The 19,613-nt window shown below is 33.7% G+C and overlaps 1 protein-coding gene and 1 long non-coding RNA gene across 2 annotated transcripts; both read left to right on the plus strand.

Annotated features, from left to right (window-relative positions):
* Window positions 1-12: 12 nt before the first annotated feature.
* Window positions 13-795, plus strand: LOC145164874 (uncharacterized). Its single transcript, XM_079083536.1, has one exon. The coding sequence runs from the start codon at window positions 13-15 to the stop codon at window positions 793-795; it is 783 nt and encodes a 260-aa protein (XP_078939662.1).
* Window positions 796-2,847: 2,052 nt separating this feature from the next.
* On the plus strand, window positions 2,848-19,058 carry LOC145167561 (uncharacterized). Its single transcript, XR_013741232.1, has 15 exons — window positions 2,848-3,068; window positions 3,873-3,917; window positions 4,144-4,237; window positions 4,346-4,449; window positions 4,538-4,940; window positions 5,109-5,172; window positions 12,015-12,108; window positions 12,248-12,282; window positions 12,429-12,491; window positions 12,623-12,748; window positions 13,048-13,114; window positions 13,192-13,319; window positions 13,391-13,461; window positions 13,574-13,675; window positions 18,949-19,058. It is a non-coding gene; the product is annotated as an uncharacterized LOC145167561 (long non-coding RNA).
* Window positions 19,059-19,613: the final 555 nt, after the last annotated feature.

Here is a 19,613-nt window from a genome sequence, read left to right on the forward strand (position 1 = left end):
TTAACGAAGAACATGAGGTTGACTGTTGGAAAAGATCCGTCTGAAATACAACAAACAAGCTTATTTGCAAATTGGCTCTTGGATATAGGAGAGGGAAATGCTGGTGGTTCTAATGATGGTGATGCAATTATTCATATTCATGAAGATCTTCTTATTACTCAATCTTCTGATCCTATAGGTTCATTAATTGAGTTTGTATATCCATCATTTCTTGACAACTTGAACGATCCAAAATATTTTGAAGAAAGATCAATACTTGCACCGAAAAATGAAGTTGTTCAAGAAATAAACGATCGTCTGCTTTCATTGTTTCCTGGAGAAGAAAAAGAATACCTCAGTTCAGATAGCATCTGCCAGACAGAGTTTATTCACAATCAGTTTGATGAGAGTTTATATTCACCTGATGTTCTAAATGGACTTAAAATCTCCGGTTTGCCAAACCATAAGTTGATTTTAAAGGTCGGTGTTCCGGTTATGTTACTAAGAAATATCGACCAGAAAAATGGGTTATGTAATGGTACTAGACTTCAGGTCGTATCATTGGGTAATCGCGTCATAGAAACAGTGGTCTTAACTGGAAGTAACATTGGACATCGAGTTTTTATTTCAAGGTTGTCTTTAACACCTTCAGACAACAAAATTTCATATAAGTTCAAAAGGAGACAATTTCCCCTAGCGGTTTATTTTGTTATGACCATAAATAAAAGTCAGGGCCAATCGTTAAAAAGGGTTGGGTTGTTTTTGCGAGAACGGTTTTCTCAGATGGTCAGTTATACGTTGCTTTATCTAGAGTAAAGAGCAGAGAAGGATTGAAGTTATTGATTTTAGATAATGATGGTAATTTAACTAATAAAACTTCCAATGTTGTGTTCAAGGAAGTATTTCAAAATCTATGTTGATGTTTTATGTTTATTTTTTTAAATCAAATAAAGTTGTACTTACTTACCATCCACAATCAAATGCTTTTTTACATTTATTAATTTTTTTGGTCTATATAAAATTTTTAACTTATCTCCCGTGGTTTCCACGGGTTATAACCTAGTAACATTTATAAACTAAATATTGTATTTTTTTAATTAACGAATTTCATTATGATTATAACTTTTTTTATTTTATAATCAAATACTAAATATATTCATAAAAAAATATTTTATTTGGAATATTCGTACTCAAATATATTAATAAAACATATTCTCAATCATATATAAATTCGTTTGTAATACTAAATGAATAAAACACAATTTTGATATAAAAAATTCAATATAATGGTAATCATAAATAAATAAAACTCATTACATAAATAATTATATGATACCACCATTCATACATGAATAACACAAAATTTAGAGATAAAAAAATTGAATACAATTATTAACATAAATGAATAAAACACATTTCCCTATTAATTAGATTATATTTTCATTCATAAATGAATAATAAAAAATACAATGTGATAATTTTGAATTTTTCATATATATCGTAAATGAATATAAAATAAACATCAATTACAATAGAGTAATTAACTATTATTTTATAATAATATATTAATATGTCATCATGATTTCCAATGTGTAGTGTTGGTTGTACATCCTCATTCCAAAATTGCAATCCAGAAGAGTCTTGATTTTATCTCTACACTGTGAAATATATATATATATATATATATATATATATATATATATATATATATATAAAACGTTAACTAAAAAAATGAAAAACAACAGACATTAATCTCAGCAAAATATACCTATAATCATAAACGAATACATCTTAACACGATATGAATTAGTCGATTACATATAACTAAGACACTATATATGTTACCCTTTCACCAATAAATAGAACATAAATTATATAAAAAATCCATAAAAATTTGCAATCGTAAATGAATTATTTCGTATCTTTGATCAAATCATTTATAATTGTATTCTTATATAAATAAAAGTAATTTTGGTCATCTTCCTTATTTCTTTACGTACAAATAAGCTATAATTATTTTTAAATAAGAAAATTTACTATATATTATTCCAACTTGACCAATTAAAATTAAAAATTAAAAAAAAAACATCAAACCACATATATATATATATATATATATATATATATATATATATATATATATATATATATACTATAATAAATGAAAATAATTTTGCCACATGTCAATCTCTAATGAGTTTTGACACTTGTCATTTTGTGATATTTTTTAAATAAATAATATCCACATCTCAATTTATGGTTTTTTTCAATTTTTAAAATTAAAAAACCACATAATTACTTATATATGTAAACTATGAAATGTAATAAATATTATACTAAATTGCAATTAATATGTTTCGTATTTCAAAATTTCATTCTTTATATCAAAATTTTATTTTTAAAAATACTTATTATTTACATTTTAATATTTTATTTTTTTTAATTAACTCGTGTAATACACGGGTTTTACACCTAGTATATATATATATATATATATATATATATATATATATATATATATATATATATATATATATATATATATATATATATATAACAATAACTTTCGCATAGTATGATATAAATTCACACATCATCATTCACTTTGGCATAGGATTCCCATCCTACTATGATATAAATTGAGAAATAGAAAATTACCAACATTTTTATACATTTAAGTAGGGATTTTAGTTAAAAGAAGACGAAAAGAGCATTGTACCTTCTTCCAATAAAAAAATCGAGCAATATCACCCTTTTCACCTACCATTAATATACATTTATTTATTCAAGTTTCATTTTGTGGGTATACCAATTCATTTAGTAAATGGGATGAGTATGACTTTATAAATAACATATTCAAGAGAAAAAACATTACTGGCTACGTACTATTTGGTTGTCATTTTAAACTCACCCCTCTGCATGTTCTTCAAACAAATCATACCTACCCTTCGTCACAGAAAAGAAACAACCAACACATAACCGAAAGAAGAAATTGATGGAAAGGAAAGACCGAAAACTGTAGAGGTGGCGTTAGTTGATGGTGACCTTTGTCTTTTTGGCAGTGGAACACTGGAAAAAAGGATAAAAAGGTGAGGATAGACTTTGGTGTGGCTAAGATGGTGAAGAAGGGCTGTAGGAGACTGATTAGGATGGTAGACGGTGGCTGGATAATTGCATCTTGTATGATGATGGTGGAGGTTGCACAAATGGTGTTTTGTGTTGTGATGATAGTGGAGGCCGACAACTACAAATGGCGTCTTGTATCTCGTACCAGTTTGATAATCACAAACATCTTTCTTCTAATCTCGATGGTTTATGTTTGTGGTTCTAGCGGCTATGGTGTTGTTGGCTGGGTGAAGAGACGAAGACGACGAGAATAGATGGTGGTGGTGGATGAACGAAGATGTGATAGCGAGATGCTGACTGATGTTGGCGGTGGTGTTATGGAGGGATAAAGTTTTTAGCAACAAATATGTTTGGCGTTGGCTAGTTGTGAATTACATTTAGGGTTTATGTTTCCTTCTAATACCGGTTACGTAGAGAAAGAGAGAAATATAGCTAATTTAGAGAACATACCATTTATTGATTTTTCCGAATTCCCAGTATACCCTTTTGTCCATTTAGAAGTTACAAATTTGTCTCGTTACTTTCATAATTGACATGAATGACCCTTTTAAAAATAGCCAAAGATCTAAAAATTTAAATGGTTAGGATCTGTTCTTGCATTCTCAACATTTAGGACGTTCTCTCTCTCTCTCTCTCTCTCTCTCTCTCTCTCTCTCTCTCTCTCTCTCTCTCTCTCTCTCTCTCTCTCTATATATATATATATATATATATATATATATATATATATGTCAACCTCGTTAATATGATTTTTTATTTTTTTTAAACAGGATGCTTCAGAACCTGCAATACCATCAACACCTGCAGGATATGTTGTAAGTTTTTTATTTTAATTTCATCTTTTTTCATTCTAATATAACTTCGGAATAATCTTTACTTCATAACTTAAGTTTTCCGTTTGGCTCTTATCAAGTCAAGTCGGATCTTGACGTTTGTACAGCTGCTTTTTAAACAGTCAAAAAGCTTGATTAACCTTATTATTGAATGTAAGTTGTGAGTTAGTTGTATTTTCCCTCATTCAATCAATTGTTTTATTTTCAGGAATAGCATGGGGGGAGTCCTGAATGGGACAACCGTATGATGGACTCATTGAAAATTTTTGATATTAGTAGTCCCGAGGTAAAGGAGCAATTTGGTAAGATATAATGAAATCAAACAACTTTGTAAAATATTTTTATACTTGCAACCGGTATAAATATATTTGTTTACTTATATCTTCTTTTTTTTGTTCATTTTTTTAAAGATCAAATTGGACTTACCCCAAAAGAAGTTATCTCCAAAATCATGGCCAATCTTGAGGTTGCCATGGCATTTCAAAACCCTAGGGTTCAAGCAACAATCATTGATGTATGTTTTTTATCCTTCTTTTTCTTTTTGCACCTTAGGGTCACCTATTAACTTTTATAGAAAAATAACACGGCTGTTATGTTTTCAGTGTTCTCAAAACCCTATGAGCATTATCAAGTACCAAAATGACAAGGAGTTCCATTACTGCAAATTTGGGTTGTTTTTGTTTCTTCAAAGTGTTAACTACTAGCAATCTTAACTCTAGGGTTTACTTTTTAGTTGATCATATTATCTTTGCTTTAATTTTGAAAATTTTAGAATTTCTCTTCATTTATCTTCCTATTTTTTGTTATTATATTGCTAACGTATTCATTTTTTGACCTTTCAGTCTGCCTTTTAAATTTTCTAAGGTTTGTTTTGTTGCGTATGTGTGTGTTGAACGATTTGGTATCAACGAAGAGGATGCCTACGACATCGGCAACGAAGACAGTTGACATTTGAGGATGCAAATAAATACACTTCGGTTAACATTCCATGAATGTAGGGATTAGGTATGGACTTTGATCATTCACATATACAGACTGTGAAACTGTCTGCTATAAGTTTCTATAATTTAATATCACTTTTGTTTTGTTTTGTTTTTTTTTTTTGTTATGAATTTTCTTTAGTCTTCAACTTTTCATAGGATTATTGCATGATGAGCGTGTCTTTGGTTGCAGATGAATGGAATTCTGGACGGAACTTAATTCTTTGATGGATGATGTTGGGTATGCAACAAAACAAGTTAAGCACTTCCGAAAAAATTGATATAACGATTTCGGCAAAACTCGCGGAAATTACTGAAAAAATTGCAAACGAAATTGAACACGATATTTAACGTGGTTCGGTCTAATCTGACCTACATCCACGGGCGAACGAGAGAGAGGGGATTTTATTAAACACATTGAAAATTGGTATGTGGCTTTTCAAAGTCAAAATTTGCAGCCGTTTTTCTTTTGCACCTTTTCCACCGTCCATTCAAAAAATTCCACCGAAAGTTTCTTTGAATAAACAATTCCACCGTCCAATAATATTAAACAATTCAATTGTTTAATTTGTCAAGTTACATTTATGGCCCTTGAACTCTTAGGAACTTGTCAATTTGTTCATGACTCCATAAATCTTAACAATCTCCCACTTGGAGGCTTGAACAACTTGGCTTTTCTCTGCCATCCAAAACTTGTGACGTTTCTTAATCACATACTCTCTCTCTCTCTCTCTCGTTCTCTGCCATGCCTTTGCTCAAACTTCTGAAAGGCCAGTTGAAGCCATACAAAGCTTTAACTTTTCAGTGGTAACCACCTTGGTGAACATATCTGCTGGATTCTTCGTTCCAAGGATTTTCTTCAGATTTAGAGTTCCATCAGTAATTAATTCTCGAATAAAATGGTACCTCATCTGAATGTGTTTCGTTCTATTATGAAACACTGGATTCTTTGCCAAGTAAACTGCACTCTGGTTGTCACAATGCAATACACAATCCTCCTGATGCATTCCAAGTTCTGATAGAAAGTTCTTCAACCATATAAGCTCTTTGGCTGCTTCTGCAATAGCCATATACTCTGCTTCTGTGGTTGAGAGAGCAACACTCTTTTGTAACCTGGACATCCAACTGATTGATGTACCTCCAATTGTGAACACATAACCTCTTGTGCTCTTTCCTGAATCCACACATCCACCCAAATCAGCATCGGCGAAACCTTCCAAGACCACACCCTTTCTTCTGAAACATAGGGCAACCTCAGATGTTCCTTTCAAGTAGCGTAGCAACCACTTTACTCCTTCCCAATGCTCTTTTCCTGGATTTGACATGAACCTGCTCATAACTCCCACTGCATGAGCAATGTCTGGTCTGGTGCATACCATAGCATACATTAAGCTACCAACTGCAGATGCATAGGGAACTTTAGTCATCCGGTTCTTGTCTTCTTCCGTCTTTGGGGATTGCTTCTTTGAGAGTCTTAACTGACTTCCCAAAGGTGTACTTCTGGCTTTAGCATCTGCCATGCTGAACTTTTCTAAAACTTTCTTGATGTACTTAGCTTGTGAAAGTTTTAATGTACCGGTAACTCTGTTCCTGGCTATGCTCATGCCCAATATCTGCTTAGCAGCCCCTAGGTCCTTCATCTCGAACTCTCTGGACAACTGCTTCTTAAGCTTGTTGATTTCCTGCATGTCGGATCCAGCTATCAACATGTCATCAACATACAATAACAGGATGATGTATGAGGAGTTGAATTTCTTCAAGTAGCAACAGTGATCCATCTCACATATGTGATACCCACTCCTCTGCATGAAGCTATCAAATTTCAAGTACCACTGTCTTGGAGCTTGCTTCAATCCATACAGACTTTTCTTTAATTTGCACACCAAGTTTTCCTTGCCAACTGTTGGGAAACCTTCTGGTTGTGCCATGTAGATGTCTTCTTCCAGGTCACCATGGAGAAAAGCTGTCTTCACATCTAGCTGCTCTAGATGGAGATCTTCAGAGGCTACAATTCCCAAGACCATTCTGATTGTAGTAATTTTCACAACTGGGGAGAATATCTCGTTGTAGTCAACACCCCTCTTTTGTTGGAAACCCTTTACAACCAATCTGGCCTTATATCTTTTAGTGCCATCAATCTCATCTTTGACCCGAAACACCCATTTGTTCTGCAGTGCTTTTTTCCATGCTGGGAGCTTGACCAAGGACCAAGTATGGTTCTTATCAAGTGAGCTCAACTCGTCTTCCATAGCCGTCTTCCACTGTATGGAATCTTTCATCCTTAAGGCCTCTGGATAAGATTCAGGTTCACCATTCTCAGTCAACAGCAAGTAATTAGCTGAAGGAGAATACCTTACTGGAGGTCTTCGTGCTCTAGTGGATCTACGAATAATAGGAGTTTCGGTTTCTGCATCATCTGCAACCTCATCTTCTGAACTACTATCCACTGTGCTCCCACTATCTCCAGATACATCAGAGCTCCCACTGCTTCCTGAACTTTCACCTATCTCTGGAGTACTAATAGGTTTTACAACGTCATCGTCTGAGATTTCTTCTAACTCAACTTGATCCTTCTTTTCTGGTTGCTTGTCACCATTGGAGCTTTTTGCAAGTTCATCCTTGTATAGAGCATTTTCGTTGAACACCACATCCCGACTTCTGATAACTTTCTTATTCTCATTATCCCAGAAGCGGTACCCCATGTCATCCAACCCGTAACTTATAAAGGTGCACTTCCTTGCCTTTGCCTCTAGCTTGTCTCTCTCCGAGTCTTTAACTTTAACATACGAGACACAACCAAATACCTTCAAGTGTTTGAGCGAAATCTCCCGACCTTGCCATTCCTCTTCTGGAATCTTGAACCCTATGGGAACTGAGGGTCCTCTGTTGATTAAATATGCAGCTGTGTTGACCGAATCTGCCCAGAACATCTTGGGTAAACCTGCATGCAGTCTCATGCTTTTAGCCCTCTCGTTCAATGTTCTGTTCATCCTCTCAGCTACTCCATTTTGCTGAGGTGTCTCCGGAACCGTCTTTTGCATTCTGATTCCTTGGTCAGCACAATAATCAACAAATTCTTTGCTACTGTATTCGCCCCCATTGTCTGATCTGAAACACTTGATTTTCAAGTTTGTTTCATTCTCTACAATAGCTTTCCATTTCTTGAATGTGCTGAAAACTTCAGACTTATGCTTCAAGAAATAAACCCAAACTTTCCTTGTGCAGTCGTCAATGAAAGTAACATAATATCGGGATCCTCCCACTGAAGAAACTGTAGTGGGACCATAAACATCTGAATGTACTAGCTCCAATTTCCCGGACTTGGGAGGACGACCAGTCTTCACGAAAGTAACTTTCTTCTGTTTACCAAGAACACATGGCTCACAGAAATCAAGTGTTACAGTCTTCAGATCTGGAATTCTTCCTTTGGAGGCTAGCATCTTCATTCCATTCTCACTCATATGGCCAAGTCTTTGGTGTCATAGAGTAGACGCCCCAACTTCTTCAACAGCATGTGCTTCAGCATCAGAAACTTCCACCATATAAAGTGTACCCCGCTTCTGACCTCTAGCAACAACTAAGTTTCCCTTTGTCACTTTCCACTGATGATCACCAAATGTAACATGGTGACCTTCATCATCAAGCTGCCCCACAGATATTAACATCCTTTTCAAGTCTGGAATGAACTTGACATTCTTCAAAGTCCACTTCGTACCCAAGGTTGTCTTGAGGACCACATCCCTAACTCCAGTAATATCCAGGCTCTTGTTATCTGCTAATCTGACTTTCCCTTTGTACTGCTTAAAATTATGCATTACTTCTCTGGAATGACTAGCATGAAACGACGCGCCAGAATCCATGATCCAGGATTCAGTTGAGTTTTCAACACAACAAATGAGTGCATCATCTTCAGAATCTGCTGCCATATTTACTTCCTTCTTGCCTTTGTCTGCCGAAGGCTTTGGGCACTGATTTCTGAAATGACATTTCTCATTACAGTTCTAACAGGTAATATCTTTCCTGTTCTTCGACTGACCTCTCTTTCTTGACTTCGATCTTCCTCTACCACCACTTCCTCTGTTGGTTTTTCTTCCTCTGCCTTCAGTAGTTAGAAGACTACTGGAAGCTTCTCCGGCACTCCTTCTGCGCACATCCTCACCAAGGATTAAATCACGAATACCTTCGAATGATAGCTTGGCACCTCCGGCTGAACTGCTAACGGCGGTCACTGTGCCAGACCAACTATCGGGTAACGATGATAATAGTAGCAACGCCATGACTTCATCTTCAAATCCAATATCAACATATATCAATCTTGATATTATTGAGTTGAATTCATTTACGTGATCTGTCACCGAGCTACCCTCCTTCATCTTCAGATTTACAAGTTGCCGGATCAAGAAAACCTTATTTGCCGCTGAAGGTTTTTCGTACATATTAGACAGCGCATTTATCAGACTGTAGGTTGTCTTTACATTGACAATATTGTAAGCTACATTCTTTGCCAATGATAACCTTATTACTCCGAGTGCCTGCTGATCTAATAAGTCCCATTCCTCCTGCGTCATCTCTTCAGGTTTGTCTTTGGACAAAGGTTGGTGTAATTTCTTCTGGTAGAGATAATCTTCAATTTGCATTTTCCAGAAACCGAAATCTTGACCATCAAATTTTTCGATCTTAACTTTCCCATCTTCAGCCATAGCTCTGATACCAGTTTGTTGGGTATGCAACAAAACAAGTTTTGCAAACGAAATTGAACACGATATTTAACGTGGTTCGGTCTAATCTGACCTACATCCACGGGCGAACGAGAGAGAGGGGATTTTATTAACACCAAAGAAAATTACAATCATACAAGGCTAAAATCTGCCCTTGTAATCTGATCACTCACTGTAAGATATCACTCGTAATTTTTGGCTGCCAAAAATTAAGGCTCTGCACAAAAATAATACCTCACTAATTTCTTTATGTGTATATACAAAAAAATCTTTGTGTTGTGTTGCTTGCTCTGCATTTTCAATTGAAAGAAGAAGAATATTTATAGCCTTTTAAGCCGTAAACTTTTCTTCAATTCACACGAAGGCCGCAATATTAAACACATTGAAAATTGGTATGTGGCTTTTCAAAGTCAAAATTTGCAGCCCTCGTGTGAATTGAAGAAAAGTTTACGGCTTAAAAGGCTATAAATATTCTTCTTCTTTCAATTGAAAATGCAGAGCAAGCAACACAACACAAAGATTTTTTTGTATATACACAGAAAGAAATTAGTGAGGTATTATTTTTGTGCAGAGCCTTAATTTTTGGCAGCCAAAAATTACGAGTGATATCTTACAGTGAGTGATCAGATTACAAGGGCAGATTTTAGCCTTGTATGATTGTAATTTTCTTTGGTGTTAATAAAATCCCCTCTCTCTCGTTCGCCCGTGGATGTAGGTCAGATTAGACCGAACCACGTTAAATATCGTGTTCAATTTCGTTTGCAATTTTTTCAGTAATTTCCGCGAGTTTTGCCGAAATCGTTATATCAATTTTTTCGGAAGTGCTTAACTTGTTTTGTTGCATACCCAACAAACTGGTATCAGAGCAAAGGCATGGCAGAGAATGAGAGAGAGAGAGAGAGAGAGAGAGAGAGAGAGAGAGTATGTGATTAAGAAACGTCACAAGTTTTGGATGGCAGAGAAAAGCCAAGTTGTTCAAGCCTCCAAGTGGGAAATTGTTAAGATTTATGGAGTCATGAACAAATTGACAAGTTCCTAAGAGTTCAAGGGTCATAAATGTAACTTGACAAATTAAACAATTGAATTGTTTAATATTATTGGACGGTGGAATTGTTTATTCAAAGAAACTTTCGGTGGAATTTTTTGAATGGACGGTGGAAAAGGTGCAAAAGAAAAACGGCTGCAAATTTTGACTTTGAAAAGCCACATACCAATTTTCAATGTGTTTAATATTGCGGCCGTTTTTCTTTTGCACCTTTTCCACGGTCCATTCAAAAAATTCCACCGAAAGTTTCTTTGAATAAACAATTCCACCGTCCAATAATATTAAACAATTCAATTGTTTAATTTGTCAAGTTACAATTATGGCCCTTGAACTCTTAGGAACTTGTCAATTTGTTCATGACTTCATAAATCTTAACAATCTCCCACTTGGAGGCTTGAACAACTTGGCTTTTCTCTGCCATCCAAAACTTGTGACGTTTCTTAATCACATACTCTCTCTCTCTCGTTCTCTGCCATGCCTTTGCTCTGATACCAGTTTGTTGGGTATGCAACAAAACAAGTTAAGCACTTCCGAAAAAATTGATATAACGATTTCGGCAAAACTCGCGGAAATTACTGAAAAAATTGCAAACGAAATTGAACACGATATTTAACGTGGTTCGGTCTAATCTGACCTACATCCACGGGCGAACGAGAGAGAGGGGATTTTATTAACACCAAAGAAAATTACAATCATACAAGGCTAAAATCTGCCCTTGTAATCTGATCACTCACTGTAGGATATCACTCGTAATTTTTGGCTGCCAAAAATTAAGGTTCTGCACAAAAATAATACCTCACTAATTTCTTTCTGTGTATATACAAAAAAATCTTTGTGTTGTGTTGCTTGCTCTGCATTTTCAATTGAAAGAAGAAGAATATTTATAGCCTTTTAAGCCGTAAACTTTTCTTCAATTCACACGAGGGCTGCAAATTTTGACTTTGAAAAGCCACATACCAATTTTCAATGTGTTTAATATTGCGGCCGTTTTTCTTTTGCACATTTTCCACCGTCCATTCAAAAAATTCCACCGAAAGTTTCTTTGAATAAACAATTCCACCGTCCAATAATATTAAACAATTCAATTGTTTAATTTGTCAAGTTACATTTATGGCCCTTGAACTCTTAGGAACTTGTCAATTTATTCATGACTCCATAAATCTTAACAGATGAAAATTTGAGTCCATTCTTCCTTTTTCTATGAAAAACTAAAATACCCCCATTTATATTTAAGTTGGAATAGATAAAAACAAAACTTAAAATAATAAGTAAAAGTTTAAAAATTATCGACAATTCCATCATAATTATTAAAAAATCATGGTTTGTAATATTTCAGGCTGTTGGACACTATGCAAGTCATAGACAATGTAAAGACTGATACTTATCTTTATGTTTCTTCATTCATTCATGAACCTTCGCAATACTAGAAGGTAGTACTTTTGTCTCAGAATTTATATATATATATATATATATATATATATATATATATATATATATATATATATATATATATATATATATATATTAAATGGTTTTCTCAACATATGTTTGTGACTAAACATTTCTCAGATCAGATCAGAACAGAGTCAGGAGCAACTATTAAGGTATTTTATATATTTCTTATGCAAATTATTTAGCAAAATGACTAGAGATTTTAGGAAAAAAAACTCGTTGTTTTTGTTAAATGTTAATCGTTACTGAAAAGAAAAAAAAATTGTTTTGATTTTGATTTATGTGATGTCTCATGTAGGTTCATGTTGGGAAAAGTGAAAACAAACATAAACAAATTCATTTGGGTGGTAGTGCCCAATAGGTTGGTATTCTTGTATTAATACAAAAATTGCAACTTTTTTTAATCAAAGTACAAAATTAATATATTTTTAATAAAAAATTGATTGAACTGAGTTTAAGAAGTAGATGTGAAATAATTTATTTGAAATGTAGGATTCTCCTACCCTTGTAGTTGAAAGGCGGGATGAAGGCCCTGCTCAACTTATCACCATCAGGGCTTTTGAGCTTATTTATAAATCTCAAGGCCTCAATCTCAGTTCTCTTTTTGAAAAACAAATGGTAATTTCTTTTATTCCTCAAGAATTTATGTTTATAAAATGATTTGAGAAAATGAAGTAAGAGTTTTATAAAAAGTTGGGACTTAATGGGGAAAAACTCATTTTCCTAACTTGCTTATCTAATTATCTTTATTAAAGATTAAATGACTATTAGTATGTCAAAAAAAAAAGAATGATTGACGGTTTTACCCTTACATTTGAAAAAAAACAATTTTATATGGCTACTTTTGCATGCAAAAATCAATTATCTTGGACAATTATGCCATCCTAATCTTGTGAGATTGATTTTTAATTGCTTAGAAGATGATCACAAGCTTTTGTGATGCTGACCTAATTGGAACCAATTTTATTAGTGTGGATCATACAGGTTAGTAATACACGAATAGTAATAATTATTTTCAAGAAATGTAAACTTTGAAATCAATTATCTTTGGTGATTTCCAGAGGGTGCTTGAGCTTTCTGAGGATCCAAAAACACAGAGCAAGGTGATGGATGAAATACTTAACTGTGTAAGCATGCTATCACAAGATCAATATGGAAATTGAAATCCACATCAGAAGAAACTAGATAGGTGTAAAAAGGTCCAAAAAAACTGTCCCTTTTTATGTTCGTTTTTTTTTGAAGAGTTGTTCTTTTTTACAGATTATGTTTTTATTAAAGGGTTGAACAAAAACCGGGAAACAATCACATACGTCTGTTACTGAGTTTGATAGGTGTGTTATTTCATTCTTATTATTGTCTTCAATCATGTGGCATTAATACTTCATTATTTGAGGTTTTTGCAACATTTTTTCCCCAGTTGATAGTGAAATGATTATACAACAGGGACCAAAATTGCAATTTCAGCTACCCTCACGTACCAAAAGAATCGTTTTTCTGGGAACATGATCCAGATCTGGTATGCAAGATATGATTCGTTTGACTAAGGTAAATGATGACTAAGGTATATGTTGTGGGTGTTTTCGTCTTTTAAAAAACAAAGGAAAAGATTTGAATTGAATTAGCTCCAAGTATCCAACCATTAAAGGAATTGTAAAATCTTAAAATGAGGGAGTCCTGACATTCTGACAAAATTGAATTCCATCTATTTTGACAACCAAACACCCCATGGAATGGAAATCAAATTCCATTTCCAAAGTCTACTAACCAAGCATGCCTTTTATATATAAATAATTGAAATACAACATTTACTCATAATTTGATATATTCATTATAGATTTTTTGATGTTTATGTAAGTATCTGGGAATTTGAAAGCATCTACCCTACTTCTGTTGTAAAAGTCGACTCTCACACCCTGTTTGTATTTCGTTTGAAGTGGAAAATCTAATTTTACACCTTCAACTTTTGTGACTTTCGTGAATTTGAACATGTCACATAGTTTCTTGCCATTCTAAGTAAGTAACTTTTATTTTTCAAATAAGCCCATTTGACGAAATATCATCAAAAACTATCTATTTGTTGGGGCTTTTGAACTTGCAGCAACAGCAGTTCCTGAAAAATTTATAGCAACTAACTACTCATCCATATTAGATGATTAGAAGGTAAAAAGAAAAATAAAAGGTAACTTTTTAAGCAGCTTAAACTCAAAAGGAAATAAAGGAAATAATATTTTGACAATTCTCCCCCCACCGCGCGCGCGCGTGCACGCGCAAAGCAGGGGTAAACCTCTAGTCAGAAGGTTGCAAATTTTATTAAAAATTGCAACTTTTATTACAAATGTTGCATTGTTAAAACATGAATGCAACTTTTAGTGTAAAAGTCCATGTTTTATAATTTTGCAATATAAATTATAAAATAAAATAAACAAAATTTAATTAAAACATTGCCATATATAATTTAAATATAATATCCAAAATATTAATTATTATTATTAAATAAACGTCAAATTTTCTTTAAATATATTTTTCGTACAATTTTTTTTTCATAAAATTTGATTTATATATCTTACCTAATTTCATTTTCCCTCTCAATAAATAACATTTTATTTCAATTCCCGCTATTTTTTCTATTTCCCTCTAACTAAATTAGATAGTTTCCAATATTTGACTTTTCAACCAAAAACACTGTATACACAATTACATCTTATCTTTCAACCGACGTCATACTCCTCTCAACCCTAACTTGTGAATCAGGCAATCAATGACATTGAAGGTAGCATGCTCACAGTGCCATTCATTGGCACCGTTCATCTCGTTTCCACAGTTTCGGTTGACACGATTGAAGGCTCCAAGACTTAGTTATCTTCGTACCTGTTCTAAATTCAAGGCAAGCGACAAAAGCTAACTGGAACTTCATTTCACCTAATCGATTCCAAGCAATTATGTCTCTACGATTTGACTTGCTAAATCTTTTCTCTACTCTCGGTTAATCTTCCACAAGTGCCGAGAGGCAGAATACCCTCATCTAATAGCCAATTTCATCAAAGCTTCTTGCTTAAGTCTGTCTACCCAAACCAAGTATGACCTTATACCTTTTCTTCTCAAATTACTCTTCTACTCAATATAATTCAGTAGATTTTCGATTCAGAGCATAGCTAATTGAATTTATTTAGGGGTTGAGGTTTTGATACTAGGCCGATTAACTTAAAGGAGTTTTTTTTCATTAACGTCCTGATGATATATGAGAGATATCTTGTTGAAATTTTGAAGTATTTATTGAATGACCCAAATTAGTTTACGACTCATTAGACACGTATTTGTAGAATTTGCGATTTGGTTGATGATAATTCAATAGTTTATTAACTTCAAGAGAAACATGTGTATAATTACTATAAGGTATGAAATCAATACGATCAACTTGGCTATGGTAATCAACTTGGCAGCAAAAATCAACATGGCTACCATAGACAAAATTTATTCAGTCTAACTATAACATTATTTGTCAATTTAACACTTTCATAAACTATACCAACTAAACCAACCATTTACAGAAAGTTAAATTAACAAACTTATATATAATGATATTCTGTTTACTTTTATTATAGACTAAAAAATTAAAATTAAACTAAAGGGGCTGAATCTGGAATTTCCAGATTTGAAAATACAGGGACCTGTCTATCCTTGACCAAATTAAGTACACAAATGATATATTAATAGAAGATGTAGGTGGGTCCAATGGAAGTTAAACATTAAGATGGTCACTTCAAAACCATATCTTTTACTATTAACACTATTATGTGAAAGGTCTTACCTCATATTTAAAAAATAGAGAGTTTTCCTATGCACATGTAAAAGTAATTGGCTTTCCATCAGCATCTGCACTTCTGAATCTATGTTAACAAATCTCTGCAAAGTCCGAAAGTAACCCTCAATAGATACTCAAAGTTGCAAATGAACATACAAATTTAGAATTAAAGTATCAAGTAAAACATATATATAGAATAAAAACACAAGGCACACAAAATAAAAATAGAATAAATTGTCTACATGTGAGAACAATTAATTATAGTCTTTAGTGAGCTTATGTAACAAACCAACAATACTCTATGGTCTATATTTTTTTCCTTGCAAATCTATGACATGTAATCCTTTTCTGCAACAAACTATAAAATTATGAACCATCAATGTGCATGGCATATAGAATTAAAAGGATTTCATTAAAAAGCTATATAATTTTGGAGAATTGGGACTCCTTGGCTGCAATGTTCCAATTATGGAATCTACTAAAAATAGAAAAAAAAAATGAATACATGATACAAAAGATAATATGTGGGTGTGTTTCGGTTGTTTGAAGTTATATTAGTACCTTTGCAAGAGAGTATGTGACAACCCGAAATTTCTATCCTGTACATCCATTCAATCAAAGTCAGACTTCTTTTTGGTTATCTTTTAGCCCTGTTAAAGGTGTTTGGGTGTTTTAGGCCTAGTACCTTAAAGGATAAAGTGTTAGGAAGTATCGTATAGAGCTCGGTGTGCATGATACAAGCCGGAAACTCCAACACATGGATTTTACGGCCGTAAACTAGAGTTTACGGCCGTAAACACCTCCTTGGCCGTGAACTCTTCCTTTCTTAGGTGATATACCTTCATTTTTCACCTTTTTCACACACTTCCATCTCAAGAACTCGATTTTCTCTCAAGTATCATCAAGAACTTCCTTCTTGATCTTCAATCTTGTAAGTAATCTTTCAATTTTCAAGTTGATATTCTTCTATATCTAGTGAAGATTCATGTATTCATCCATGAAATCATTCTTTTTGGATAGATCTTCAAGTATTCACACTTTCACCAAGAACACTCACTTGTTCTTGGGCCGTGAACTCATTAAAAGCCTTCAAAAACGTGAGTCTTGCTTCTACCTCCTAGTTAGACTTGTTAAACTCTTGATTCTAGCCTTAGATCATCATAAAATACATGACCATCAAGGGTTTACGACCGCAAACCCTTGCATGGCCGTAAACTCTTGTGTTGTTGGATGTTTTGGCCTTAAACTCCCTTATATTCGAGCCTAGAATCGAAAGAACTTGTGGAATGCTAGATAGGACCATAAAACACCTCGTTTGCAAGTCCTCCCATGAGTGTACGTCCGTAAACTCCTTGACCGTATACTCTAGGGCCGTAAACCCCTTAGGTCGTAAACACAATGGCCGTAAACTCCATTGTGTGGCCGTAAACCCCTTAGATGCAATCCTTTGTGATTAAAACACTTCAATCCAAGTGTTTCCTAGTCCCTAAGGTGGTTTCCTTGAATGATTAGTTGTATATACACTAATTATATCCATATATGTATCATTATATGCTTATTAGGATCCGTTTGTGCTCGAGGCTTCACTTGACACTTAGCATCCTAAATCGATCTTTCATTCGTATCACTCACTACAGGTGAGTTCATACCCCTTAACTTACCTTTTAAATGATTTTAAATGCTTTTATGGGGGGGGGGATACATATAGTTGTTATAGTTGTTATATCAATCACATGTGATTAATAACTATCAAACAAGTGAATTTTCTTACTTCAAACTGTTTTATCAAACAAGCTCTTCAAAACATTTTATAAACTGACATCAAGTCATCTGTTACCATTCAAATGGTTAAAACTCTTTTATATATGCTAAACTCTTTATTAAACTCTTTCAAACTTATATATTGTCAAAATCATGTCTATATAGATATAGTTATATGAGTAAGGTTGAAAGGACTAAGGACTGATAACTCACTTTATTTCCTGTTCCTTGTTTGGTTGTGGACGTAGGGTATCCGGTTATTTGTCCGAGTGTCGTTTGAATCTTAGTTATATATTATGTATATGTGTATAGATATAAAAGTTCCTACATCAGTTCAGCACCTTTGGGTAGCAAAGGTGTACAAACATACTCAGTCACTCAAACAACATTACTAGTAAACTATAATAGGTATAGTTTAGAGGATCACTACTCACTATTTCTAGTACAATGAAACATATAAGAGTCAGTTCATTCATGAGTCACTACAAACTTACTATTATGAGAAACAGAAAGAACATATTATGATGAGAAACAAAGAGAACATACACTACACTATACAAAGAGAAGATACAATACACTAGAACAGAGAGAACACTATACACATACAAGAACACTGTAAACTTAATGTGAGCCACTACTTCATGGCATGACAATCTACTTCTGTGTCACGTTTTGTAACCAGAGTCTCCTGGAGGGAGAGCGTGAATTGGTGTATAGATCTATACGGGATTGACTATCCTACACCTTGCTGCTAGCTACAGTGGGACCTGCAGGTCTACAGGTGACTAATGTCATACCATTTCGATGTCTTAGAGCGTCGTGTTTTAACTAGTCGATCAAGCATGGTTACAACTATATCACATTTTACCTTAATTAAAACAAGTGTTTTAAGATAGTTAGTACAACGATAGTTGCTATATACAAAATACTACAAATACATCTTTATTATTTTCCCATTACATTCAAATTGTGATCTTCTCACATAAACGGTAATGTAAACTATATTTTTGGTAACGATAGTTTGTCTTTGGGAAAATTACACACTTATACAAACAAACAACATACAGAACATTTGGGCCTTGGTAGAAGGCTACTTTTTAGTATGAAATATAGGATTTTCTAGGAGATACAAACACTTACAAACATTTACATCAAACATTTACAAACACTTTCATACAAACAATGACACTAAAATACTTATGAACTCACCAGATTTAATGCTGATCTATGTTTTCAAAATAACTTGTATTCTCAGGTCACCAGTAGACAGGTACCGATGACCAGGTTTTTGAGAAGACGGAGCTTTCAAGACTCGTCCTTATTTTGATTATTCATTTTTGGTGTCTTATAAACTATACACATAACACACTTGTATTAAATTATACTATTAATGCAATGGATGATGTTGTTGCTTGTTTACCATTATGCATTGTTGTGATACTGTACATGACGTCCTCCGCCCCAGAACGTTTCCGCCGTTCCGGTTTTGGGGTGTGACAGAGTATTTGGAAATGTCTGTTTTTCTAAGGAAGTAATAGAAGAAAATATATTAAAACAAAGGTATAATAGTAATTTCAATGTACCTTTCGATAATTAGTTTTGTTGTAGCTAGTAATTAACTAAATATTTGACCTTTAAATGATCAGATAACAAAAGTAGGTTACTCAAAACAAGTTATTTAAGGTCTAAATGCAAGAAATAACAACGTAGCAAATGACCCCCTAAATTAAAAAGTACCAAACAACCCCTGCATTTAAAAAAACTACCAAACAACCTTTGTATCTAAAAAATTACCAAACAACCCGCTAAATTAAAAAGTACCAAACAGCCCCTACATTTAAAAAAGTACCAAACAACCTCTGTATCTAAGAAATTACTAAACATCCCCTTGAATTAAAAAGTACCAAACAGCCTCTACAT

This window comes from Lactuca virosa, chromosome 3 (genome assembly GCF_052849685.1).
Source record: "Lactuca virosa cultivar CGN04683 chromosome 3, Lactuca_virosa_CGN04683_v6, whole genome shotgun sequence".
Lineage (NCBI taxonomy): Eukaryota > Viridiplantae > Streptophyta > Magnoliopsida > Asterales > Asteraceae > Lactuca > Lactuca virosa.

Coding starts and splice junctions, on each gene's coding strand:
- LOC145164874 (XM_079083536.1), top strand. CDS start 13: ATGAGGTTGACTGTTGGAAAAGATCCGTCTGAAATACAACAAACAAGC.